The 12,475-nt window shown below is 58.6% G+C and overlaps 1 protein-coding gene across 3 annotated transcripts in view; it reads right to left on the reverse strand.

Moving 5' to 3' along the window:
- Window positions 1–12,475, reverse strand: part of RAB15 (RAB15, member RAS oncogene family) — a 29,745-nt gene that overhangs the window by 10,064 nt on the left and 7,206 nt on the right. For 2 of the 3 annotated variants that reach the window (XM_073346703.2, XM_073346705.1), the window contains exons 2-4: window positions 4,254–4,314; window positions 2,832–2,892; window positions 1,670–1,747 (exon numbers count right to left, since the gene is read on the reverse strand). In XM_073346703.2, coding sequence (XP_073202804.1) covers window positions 1,670–1,747; window positions 2,832–2,892; window positions 4,254–4,314 — 200 coding nt within the window. Of the gene's footprint in view, window positions 1–1,669; window positions 1,748–2,831; window positions 2,893–4,253; window positions 4,315–6,428; window positions 6,929–12,475 lie in introns of those variants that run through there. The other variant, XM_073346704.2, reaches the window with a different exon arrangement.

The raw sequence follows: 12,475 nt of genomic DNA on the forward strand, positions 1-12,475 counted from the left end.
ATGCACTGGGGCACTGCCCGGCCCTCCCATAGCTCCACCACAGGGCCCCGGGGCTCCCAGCATGCACTGGGGCACTGCCCGGCCCTCCCATAGCTCCACCACAGGGCCCCGGGGCTCCCAGCATGCACTGGGGCACTGCCCGGCCCTCCCATAGCTCCACCACAGGGCCCCGGGGCTCCCAGCATGCACTGGGGCACTGCCCGGCCCTCCCATAGCTCCACCACAGGGCCCCGGGGCTCCCAGCATGCACTGGGGCACTGCCCGGCCCTCCCATAGCTCCACCACAGGGCCCCGGGGCTCCCAGCATGCACTGGGGCACTGCCTGGCCCCCTCCTGAAGCTCCACAGATACACAGGGAATGACCCCAGGGCTCCCAGCATCCACTGGGGCACTGCCTAGCGCCCTCCACCCCCACCGCCCAGCACCACCACACCACAGAGAATGACCCCAGGGCTCCCAGCCATACCCTGCCACCCCCCACCCCACTGCAGGGATCAATCCCGGGGCTCCCAGCATGCACTAGTGCACTGCCCAGTGCCGCCGCCTCCCTCCAGCTCTGCCGCACCGCAGGGAGCGACCCCAGGCTCCCAGCAGCGACAGGCCAAGATGTCCAGGAGCGACAAGTGACCCAGGGGCCCAGCTAAGACCCCTTGAAGGGGCCAGACCCAGAGGGCAGCGCTCAGCACCATCCGACAGCTGAGCCCTTCTAAGGGGTCTCCACTGGGCACCCAGGATCACCCGTTGCTCACGATGGCCTTGGCCACAGTGGCTCAACCCCCAGTAGCATTTGCTGGGAGCAATGCCCACATGGCAGGGCACAGGCCAGGCAGCAGGCCTGCTCCGAGTCCCCAGGCCCTGGCCTGCTGCAGGGAGGGCATTTCAAGGGGTCAGGTCTTCAATCAATGGCCCCGGCTGCTGCAGGGGGATCCAGCCCCCATGGGGGCCCGTTCTGGATGCACTGTGGCTGAGTTACTGCCCCGGGGCTATTGGCACAGGTGCCCTGCACCCTATCCCCAGGGGGAGTGCCTGAGCCGTTCCCACTGGGTGACGAGGTAGCTAATTCAAACCAGCCGGTCTACAAACCCATTGCCACAGGCCCCACAGTTTCCATAGGGCTGATCTGTACCCTGCATCGACACCCCCTCTCAACTCTCCTGCCACATGTGCCCTGATGCTCGCTGCTCTCACAAGCCTGCCTTGCACGTTGGCTGCAACCCACATGCCATCGCCAATCTGCACTGCCTGCCGCCACTGCAGATCCACTGCACACACTGGCAGAGTCCCCTGCTGCTCATCCCCTGCACTGCAGGCCATCGCCAACCCACTCCACGCACTGGCAGAGCCCCATGACCCCTGCTGTCCCCCGGCCCTGCCCGCTGCAGACTTGTTCACTGCCCCAGAGGGTCCCTTCCAGCAGAGCCTACTTGGCAGCCAGACTCCAGTTGTTAGTTTCCCAGAGCAAACAGTCTCTTCGCTCCAAGCTTATTCTGAGCTCCATCACTGCCCCGCTGGGGGCCTTGCTGCGTCTCGCTGCTCAGGGCTCAGCCCAAACACAGGCCGCCCGCTCAGCCCGTCCAGACCAGGACACTGCCTCAGGGACCCCCTCCCTACATGCACTCAGGAGCCAGAGGCCACCAGGCAAGACAAGTGGCTCTGAGCCGACTCCCACCTCATCCACGTCGCTGGCCCATTTCATGATGTGTTGGTAGGAGCGCTCGCTGCTGATGTCATAGACCAAGAATATCCCCTGCAACAAGATCCAGCACACAGGGGATGGGGTGGGGGAGCAGAGGATAGTCTTACCCACAGTGCACTGGGGCAGAGAAGAGGCCACCCTCCCTCATAACATGTGCTCCTGTGCACCTGCCCTCCGGGAGGCACCAGGACATGGGTGGGGACCTCTGGTCCCCAGCCCTCCGAGAGGCACCAGGGCGTGGGCAGGGACCCCCGTTCCCCGGGAGGCAGTGGGGTGTAGGCAAGGACTCCTGGTGGCCTCCTAGGACAGGCCACAATTAGCCTTAAGGGAACCCAGCATGGCCTAGTCGGTAGGGCCTGAGACTCTGGACACCTGGGTTCCATCCCCAGCTCTGCCAGCACCCTGCTGGGTGACCCTGGGTGGATCCCTTCCCCGTCCCTGCGTCTCAGTGTCTCCTCCCATCCTTTGTCTATTGAGTTCTTTGGGGCAGGGTTGGCTCGGAGGGTGGGGAGGATCCTGCCCTAGCCCCATCAGCCTAGCCCTGATTCAGAAACCTTGAAGGGCAGAGATTCTCACAAGCCTGCTCCCGGTGGCACCCTGAGAACCCCATATACACAGTGCCATTTGCCCACCCGACTCCCTCAGTCTCTGGCAGAGCAGATCTTGCCCTCGGCTCCTTGGGCAGCGAAAGCTGGGGGCCCAAACACTGGCCTGGAATGGTGCCAGAGGGTCATCAGGAATCTGCCGGGTCGCGTGACCCACTGAGCAGCAGGTCTTACGGGTCCCACTGACTGCCCCCCACCGGAGCCCCCTGCCCCTTATCCTTACCATGCCGCTCAGAGCAGCATGTCTGGCAGCCGCGCCGCGCGGCCGGAGCCAGACATGCTACGGCACTGCCCTGCAGAAGCACGCAGCTCTGCTGCCCAGAGCACTGCCCGCGCGGCGGTGTACCTGCAGGGGAGGGGGAACAGCAGGGGAGGGGCTGGAGGCTAGCCTCCCCAGCCAGGAGCTCAAGGGCCAGGCAAGACGGTCCGGCGGGCCAGATGTGGCCCCTAGTTTGCCCACGTCTGGCCTAGAGAGAGACGTGTGCCGCCCACCCCCGGTATCGCCGTCACAGCCAGGGCGGTGGCATTACCTGGGCTCGTCTGTAGTACTGCTTCGTTATCGTCTGGTACCGCTCCTGGCCCGCTGTGTCCCTGCAGCAGAGCAGAGGTCGGGTCAGTTGCGGGCATTCCCTGGGCGCCATGACCCCTGATGGGGACACAGCGCCTCCTACTGCCGCAGGGTGGGAGCAAGAGCCACAGAACAGACAGTGCCACGGGGAGGGGAGGGGGGAGAGCAGCTGCAAACCCAAGGTGGGCACAAGCCGTGGGGCAGGTGACTCATGGGGCATCAGTGGGGGCTGGTCATTGGTCCAAATGGAGCCAAGCCCCACGTCGGTGCTGCAGCTGCGAATTCCAGGGGAGGGGCAGCAGTGCCAAGTACCTTCCGAGGGTCTCGGATGGGCACACACAGCAGGGCTCATCCCAGACGCCCCAAACACACACACTCTCCACCTTCGATGGGAGAGGATCTGAGTGCTCTGTCCAGGTGCCATTAGCTGCTGTGTCACCTGGCTATTCGGCGGGTGGGTGGGCAGTGCCAGGATGGACACGGGACAGCTGTGGCCACTGACACCTCTGCCAGGGAGCGCTGCAGCCAGCAGCTCCCATCTCTGGCTCTGTCCTTCCCCAGACCCTCTCTGTGAACTGGCAGGGTCTGTCGGCAGGAAGGCGGGCAGGCCTGCGACCCAGCGCTCTACAGAGACAGCACGAGAGTGCCCTGGGACCGATCTGCTGCCCTCCGGCTGGCTGGTGCACTGGGACCTGCAGCTCAGAGCCAGGCCCTTTAAGGAAGCTGCATGGGCTCTGCAGGCTGAGGCCAATGGCCCACTCAGTTTTGTAGCCTGCTTCCAGCACTGGCCAGCAGCGGGAGGGTTGCGACCCATGGACAAGCATGCAGCAGCTGGTTTGTGGTGGTGGAGTTTTCCTAGCCCCAGCTGCAGTGGTCCGTCTGCGGCCTCCGCTGCCCAAATGAGAGATTTCTGTCTACGGGGCACCTTTGGTCCCAGAGCAGTTCACACACTACATATACAACATCCATCACCACTGCAATGCTGCCACCTCTGCAGAGGGACATGGCAGCTGAAGAACTGAGCACAGCATCACTACAGGACAGCCGAGGGTGGGAAGCGAACTGGAATGCTGCAACTGATGGAGACTGGGCAGCGAGATTCAGGGAGACACACCCGTAATGGAATTGGGCCAGGAAACGCAGACCAATGTGCCTGCTCTTGCAGAGATTGCCAGGGTATCTTTAACAACCCCAGGGGCACTGGGGGAGAAGAGCACCCCCTTCTGACTGCCACCCCTCCCTGCAGCAGCCACTTGTTCTGTAGAGGTCTTGAAACAAAGTAGTGGCCCAGCTGGACCTCAGCTGGTGAGCTTCAGCAGGGTCCCAGCCCTGGATCACCGCACCCTTGCCCAACACCCCTCCGGCCCTCGGCTTCAGCACTCACCAGATCTGTATTCGCACTTTGATACCATCCACTTCTATGGTTTTCATCTTGAAGTCGACCCCTGGGGCGAGAGGCGAGAAGAGAGGCGTTATGGGGAGCGGCGCTGCCATGCTGCTAGCAAGCGCACTGCAGGAGCCGCGGCACGGGGCCTGCCTGACACGGGGAGGTGTCCCAGCCAATTGGCAGCCACGCCCTCTTGGCACGCGCGTGTGGCACGGAAAGCAGAGACGTCCATTGGCCCACGCGTCCCATGTCACCCGGGCTGTGCTAGACTAGTGACTGCGTTGGGATGCTCTACCCAGCATCTCCCCCCCACCCACCCCCACCGAGGGCTAGAAAGGTGCCTTGGTATAACTGGAGTCAGTGGGAGCCACGCCTGCTGGACACAGCCCAGTGTCTCCTCTCCAGCTCACGGCCAGTCTGGGACACCGGGGCGAGGGCCAGGGCATGGACAGGAGAGCAGACCGGACTCTGCTCAGCTCCATCAGCGCATTCCCCTTGGGGGCAGCATGTGCAGTGGTTAGAGGAGGGCAGGGGGATGAAGGTCTTGTGATGCCCTGGACTTCAGCTCACTTCCTGCCCAGCCTCCTCCCCACTTCCCAAGGGTCCTCGTGCCCCTGAGCCATACAATCCCACAATCCCCACTGGCATCTGTGCACCCCGCATCACCAGGACTCCAACCCCAAGCTCCCGCAGCCCCCCAGGATCTGTTGGATTTCAGCCAGGAGTTTGCAAACCACCCCCCATTATTGGGCGTTAGAGGAGGATTCTGGGATGTGGGTGGGACAGGCTCCAGTTCCCTGCATGCAGTCTGGGTAAGCCAGGGCCCCGGCCCCAGCCTGGCTGCTCCTCACACTAGGCAACAGCATCATCTTCAACTGTCCTGCGGGGAGCAGGCCGGCGTTCTGGAGACGCTGGCACAGGCAGGCTTAGAGCGCTGCTTCACAGGGCTCCCCTGTCGCACGGGACAGTACTCTGGGCTTTGTGTTTGCAGCTCTCCATAAACGGGCTTCAGGAATTCAGTGATGGAGGGGAGCATCGCCTACTCAACTCGGCCAGCCCCCTGCTCTCTGAAGTTAGCATTAAGCTTCCAAGCATGGCTAGTTGATGAGGCACCGTCCCTGACACGCATGTCTCCTCAGCACTTCCTAGCCCACTTATTCAGAGAGGGAGAGAGGCTCAGGTCGGTCTCTTTCATAGAATCACAGAATATCAGGGTTGGGAGAGACCTCAGGAGGTCATCTAGTCCAACCCCCTGCTCAAAGCAGGACCAATCCCCAACTAAATCATCCCAGCCAGGGCTTTGTCAAGCCTGGCCTTAAAAACCTCTAAGGATGGAGATCCCACCACCTCCCTAGGTCACCCATTCCAGTGCTTCCCCACCCTCCTAGTGAAATAGTGTTTCCTAATATCCAACCTAGACCTCCCCCACTGCAACTTGAGACCATTGCTCCTTGTTCTGTCATCTGCCACCACTGAGAACAGCCAAGCTCCATCCTCTTTGGAACCCCCTTCAGATAGTTGAAAGCTGCTATCAAATCCCCCCTCACTCTTCTCTTCTGCAGACTGAATCATAGAATAACAGAGTTGGAAGGGATCTCTGGAGGCCATCTAGTCCAACCCCCTGCCCAGAGCAGGACCAATCCCAACTAAATTATCCCAGCCAGGGCATTGTCAAACCTGACCTTAAAAACTTCTAAGGAAGGAGATTCCACCTCCTAGGTAACGCATTCCAGTGTTTCACCACCCTCCTAGTGAAAAAGTTTTTCCTAATATCCAACCTAAATCTCCCCCACTGCAACTTGATAACCCCAGTTCCCTCAGCCTCTCCTCCTAAGTCATGTGCCCCAGCCCCCTAATCATTTTCGTTGCCCTCCACTGGACTCTCTCCAATCTGTCCACACCCCTTCTGTAGTGGGGGGGCCAAAACTGGACACAGTACTCCAGGTGTGGACTCACCAGTGCCGAGTAGAGGAGAATAATCACTTCCCTCAATCTGCTGGCAATGCTCCTACTAATGCAGCCCAATATGCCGTTGGCCTGCTTTACGGTGGTTGTACAGAGCCTAGCACAATGGGGGTCCAACAATAACAACCACCTCTGACTTTTTGCTGAAAGCATCATGTCTACATTTGTTGCACGAAGGGGGCCACGCCCAGCTCGGAAATGAGCTACCTGCTACCAGCAGCAGCTCTCCACAAAGCTGCTTCAAGAGAGGGGATTGTGGAGAATCGCCACTGTGCTCCAGGTGAAGTCTTTCGGGAACCCCCTTGCCAGATCAGCTAAGGTCTTCCAGAAAACCCCTCTATCTCAGCTCCAGATCTGACCTGCCGATTACAAAGCAGACAGGACCTTTGGGATTTTAAAGTGGACGCGACGTTAGGCTTATAACAAACCCTGCTGTGGGTTTTGCAGCAGATAGCATGGCTCCACAACCCATTAAAACCAGAATACTTCAAAAGATATTAAGGTTGCCGAGTCAAGCTCTCAAGAGGCAGGAATTGCCTCGACCTCCTCAACGTGTCCCCTTCCCCATAAGCAGCATTGTGACACACACAATCACACACTAGTTTCTGTCAGAGTTTGAACCCAGAACTTTCGCCTTCACAGCACAAGAGGCCAACATCTGTGCTAAAAGAGTAGCAGGTTTCACAGACCTGTGCTAACTGGTGGCTACACAGACTTATCGGGGGGGGGGGGGGAAAGGGATAGCTCAGTGGTTTGAGCATTGGCCTGCTAAACCCAGGGTTGTGAGTTCAATCCTTGAGGGGGCCATTTAGGCATGGGGCAAAAATTGGGGCTTGGTCCTGCTTTGAGCAGGGGGTTGGTCTAGATGACCTCCTGAGGTCCCTTCCAACCCTGATATTCTATGATTCTATGATCTCTGTGGGCCAGCCACCAGCACATCACGCAACACCCACTTTGCCAGTGGGCTACACACAGCAGTGGCATATTGGGAATCCGAATTCCTTTCCTCTGGGCCGGCAGTGGGGCCTAGCAATCAGAGCCGTGGTTCCTAACAGCACAGCCAAGCACATAGGTTCGGCAGGTGCTTTCTGAGAGGCAGTGCAGCTAAGACTCTGGTCCTATTTCCAGTTCTGCCAGAAGTGACCTTATGCAAATGTAAGTCACCTGAAAGACATGGGAAGATACTTGCCTGCCTCGGAGAGTCAGGATATGAAGCCTACTAATAAGGGCTGTGAAATGCACAGCAGCATGAGCAACAGGCAGCAGAAGAGGGGCTCAGACTTGTGACGTCCCGACTCGAGTCCAGTGCAGCTTCTCTAGACTCGAGAGTATGTTGATGCAGGAGGCAGGCTGGCTGGCCGGCCCAGGCAGCTCATACAGGTTTGGGAGCATGTGCCATGCAACTGGAGTCGGCAGAGTGTTAAGAGCAAGCACAAGTTCTCCTGTGTCTGGGCAAGTGGCTGTTCCCATGGCTCAGCACTGGGGCCAGATCTGAACAGATTGTCACAGAGAAGGTGAAGAGCCCTTCTGATCCCAGGACTCGAAAAGATTTCGGGTCCCGGCTCCAAACCAGGGAAGTGCTAAAACCAGGAACAGTTGGGAAAGAATTTGGACACCGGCCACACTCACTGTTCCGTCCTAGCTTTGCTCTCAGGTAAGGCCGCACCCTTTGTGCTGAGACTTTCCAGTAAAATCCAGCCTGCAGCAGACACCAAGCCTCGGCCCGAACGGGAACAGTTTTGCAAAGCGTTAAGCAACTGTCTTTATGGAAAGTGCTGGGCATCACTGCCAGGGCCCATGTCAATGTCCATGTGTGTTATGTTCACAGCACACACAGAGAAGTTAGATTTTCTTGCTGGAACGTAACATGACTGTGTTCCTTAGAATCCCGAACGATAACGCACAGAGCTGCCCACAACGCAGGCTGCTCCCTAGGGCAGAGCGGCCCATTTGCCTCACCCTGGACTAGCTTAGCCTCTTCCAGGCTGAGGCTGACACCCCCTCCCCCCGCCCCAGCCAGTAAACAGAACCAGGAAACACCCCAACTCTTAAAGTGATAGCTTGCACCTCTAACCCAGTCCTCAATACACCACTGTTTGGAGACATAAAATAAACTGAACAAGAGGTTATTCGTTCTATTGGAAACTCAGTGTTTTTAGTTCCCTCCAGGATTGTTTCCCTCCACACACACCTTAAATGTAACCACATTTACAAATGCACATTTCCTTTGCTTTTTGCTACAAGATGCCATAGCTGCCGAGCCCAGCTACCTCTCCCACAAATCAGAGCTCAACATCCCAAGAGCTCCTCAGGAAGCCAAAAATAGCCGCAGCCACTGTTTCCGATCACAATAGCTTCGTCATGTCTCATCCATCACCCTCCAAAGATGTGCAGATGATGGACCTGCAATAGCCAGCCTGCGTTATGTGCTGGTAGATCAGGGAACCCATGCTCTGCGCAGTCACCTGGAGCAGTATGCAGGGTGCCTCCCATGCCCAGCACCAGGACACCGGCCTGCCAGATTGGCTGATTGCTTTCCAGAGAGCAAGGCCAGAAGGGCCCATTCTGACTATCGAGTCTGACTTCCTGCCCGAGATGCCCACCCAGGGATCCCTGGACTCCTGGCTGAGCCAGAGCCCCAAGATCAATGCAGCAAAGCAGCCTCTGAGTGGGATGCTGCCAGTTGCTTAGGCCCAACATTCAGCAGCTTAAAGGGATTTTTACAGACCCTAGTAGAATGATTCCTCTGCTTTGTTTGAGTTCAGTGAAGGTGCAAATCCAACCCGAGGCCTCATCGACACACAAATCGTACCCAGTTGAATTAGTTCAATCAGAGTTAACCCAGGTATGGACACTTAAAATCGGCTCACATCGATCTAGCTTCATTTGGAATTTACCCAGGGCAGCTAGAATATCGGCCAGCCTTAGAGTTGGGCAGGAAACCTGTGGTCCACCCACTTCGGTGCCCTACGAATCTGCCCCACACGGCTGCATGTGGACGGAGGCTTGTGCGAGCGACATCCCGCTCACTGCAGCCCAACAGAGGCGCATCCCCTCCTGAGCCCAGTGCCAGTTCCTGCCCATCCCAGAGACGGGGCTGCGCCTGGCCACACCTCCCCTAGGGCAGGCAGGCCAGACCCAGCTGTGCTGTGCCGTGTAGCTAGAGACTGCAGCAGTGGGGTGTCTTTTGCAGCTTGGGTTTCAAGTAAGCCCCTTCAATTCATGCTCGCTGCTGCGGCAGGACTGGGCCCGCCCAGACAGAGGCCTGGGGTCCTTCCAAAGCTAGTTTTTGTGCATTTCTAAGCCTGGCAGGAAGTTAAGAGACCTCCGTCATTCCCAGGAGATTACGGGTACACACGGCAGCTGTATGAGCAGAGATCCATATCCACGATACAATATTTGACAATGTCTTAACGTTCAGTGTCGTGTTGGATTCTCCGTCGCCGACTGTCTTTAAAGCAAGACTGGATGGTTTTCTCACAGCTCTGCACTAGGAATGATTTGGGGGCAGGTCTCTGGCCTGGGTCACGCAGGAGGTCAGACGAGATCATCACACTGGTCCCTTCTGGCCTTGGACTCGAGGAATCTCTTATGAGCTGCCTGCCTGGCAGAACCGGCAGCTCCGCTTCTCAGGCCAGCAGGACTTGCTGCCACCAGGGCAAAGCCCATCTGTGCAGGAGACAGAGCGTCCTCTGGGGCCGGTCCCAGCCTGGGGATCAAACTCCCTTAGGAACTAAGCTCTGTCCTAACCTTCCCCACCCTTGCTCCAAGGGCCAGGCACGCTTCTAGGAACAATCTCTTCTAATGTTTTGGAAAACCAGACCAAAACAAGCCACTCCCTGCACTCTCTTCTGGTGGGGAGGAGAGGAGAGAACCACGACAGAAGTTAGTCACATTGCTGAGGCCTTACAACGGGAAGGCACTCAGATAGGACGGTGAGGAGCACAGCATAAGAGCTAATCTAGAACAGACAGCAAGGGAGTGCTAGATGTCTCCATGAGAACAAGCTCATACCAGGAGCAACAGCACAGGCCTCAGTGATCAGCGTGAGCCTGGGCCTAGATAGCTCATTTCTCCTCTGTACATTTCAGGACGTGTTCCTGGGGAAGGAAGGGGCGATTCCTGCCATTCACCAGTGGGACACCCATCCCATAGCGCATTGCTGTCTCCAGCCCTGCCATTCCAGGGGCCTGACCATTCACAAGGCCTCACTTCTCAAGCCAGCGTGCTTGTTTAGCAGGACCCGTCACCCTAGTGGTTCCATGTAGTACGACTGACTCCTTCCGACCATGCTCACAGAGATGTTGCCACCAGACCCCCAGCCATCTGTCTTCAGCTGGAGGCCTTTCCCAGCTGACTAGCTACACCACCCACCTTGCCAGGTCTCATCCTTCGACCCCGGAGGGGCTAACCAGCACAGCCCAAGGCGGCGGTGCTACGGGGCACAATCCACATCAGTGGCACTATCTAGGGACTCAGGAGGTGCTCTGGGGGGCAGTTACGCCAGAGCAACAGTCCCAGGAGAGAACTTTCAGCCAGCTGGTGCCAGGGGCTGCTCCACGCTTCTGAAGCACTGCCCGGCCACACGCCAGCAAGGGCTTGACAGGAGTCCCAGAGCCCTCTGCAAAGCAGTGGGGATTAACGCCACTGCAGACCATTTTACAGCTGGGTCTGATCCCTTGTATTGCGACGCTGCCCAGGAGACGGCCCTTGGTGTGCCAGGTGCTGTACAGCTGCAGAACAATGGGGCTGCCCTGCAGAGCCGGCAGGCGAAGCCAGAGGGAGGTGGAGCAAGTGCCCAGGCAGGTTGCCGGCCCAGCCAGCCTTCCCCTGGGTCTGACCAGTGGCCTCATCTTCCTCTCCTGGCAGCATCCATGCCAGTCTAGTGCTCTGCCCCTGCCTGCTGCGGGCCCAGAGGTCGCAGGGTCCTTTCAGTCCTGCGCACGGCCTCGTATCCTCCCCGCGATCTCCCGGGAAGATGGCACACCCTGGCAGAGGTGCAGCCGCTCGTGCTCCACCTGGGGGCGGGCCAAGGCTGGGCGATCCAAGGGGCAGCATTACAGCCCTGTCGGAGTGAGGGGCACAAGCTGCTTTTGGGGGGGCAAAAGTCACTGTGGCAAACCGCAGCTACCCGCATGCCAGTCACACGGATTCCTTTAGTACCAGCACTGCCCAGGCACACGGCTGAGGCACTCAGCAAGGAGCCCGTGACCCCGTCACGAAGTGGGCGCCCAGTGAGAGGAGGGTTACCGTTACAGACAGACCCCGCCCGACTGCAGGGATCCTTTGAACCGCAGCGGCCTGCAGGCCACATGCAAGCCGTGGACAAACCTCCTAGGAAGGGGCTGTGAGGGTCGGACGCTCGAGCTGGGCACGCTGGCCCCATGGCACCTGTTGGGAGGGGCTTTGCGACCCCCCAGGCTGAGCCAGCAGTGCAGAGACTGTGCCTGTAATGGGGGCACGTCTGTGTATGGACAGCACCCCCCCACAGGGGGCCACAAGAGCCTGCCTCACAAACCCACATGCCCCCCTAACCTCCGCTCCCCCAAACCCATCCTCTCCTTCATTTCTCAAGGCCCCAGTCACTTCCCACAAGTCATCTAAGCCTTCCCCCCTATATCTGCCCCTCCAAGGTGCCCATACCTCTCTGTCCCTGTAATGCCTCCCTGATATCCCTTCTCCTACATCCTATTCACACCACTACCTCCTGCCCCCTCAAATCCCTCTTGGTCCCAGGTGCCCTCCCCTACATACATATCAACCTCCTGCACTTCCTCCCTTCCCACCATCCCCAAATGCCCCCACTTACACCCCCCCACCCTCCAGCCCCTCCCACCGCTATACGCACACCGATACCCCTGCTCTCCTCACCACCCCATATACCAGTCTCCCCTACACTCCCCTGCTTGTGGTTTCCCATAAAGCCCCATCACCCGAATTCAGATGACTCAGCCAGACTCTTCCTTCCTGAGGAACGCCAAGTTTCCAGACAGGGGAGAGGTCTGGTCCTTTAGAGCTGGGGTTTCCTGGCACAGAGAAAGCTCCGTCAAACAGATCGGTGTCCGAAAGCCCAGGGGTGTTAAGCCAGTATCATGGTTGGAGGCCTGTGCCCCTGATTCTGAAGGCCTGGGGGTCCTTTCATGCGATACATCAGCGACACAAGCCACACGGAGCTCACTGCATCTCTCTCACGGGCTGAGTCAAACCCTGCTGGTCACTTCGCCTCACCCCCACTCCTTCCAGGGAGTGCAGAT

The sequence above is a fragment of the Lepidochelys kempii genome, chromosome 6 (genome assembly GCF_965140285.1).
Source record: "Lepidochelys kempii isolate rLepKem1 chromosome 6, rLepKem1.hap1, whole genome shotgun sequence".
Lineage (NCBI taxonomy): Eukaryota > Metazoa > Chordata > Testudines > Cheloniidae > Lepidochelys > Lepidochelys kempii.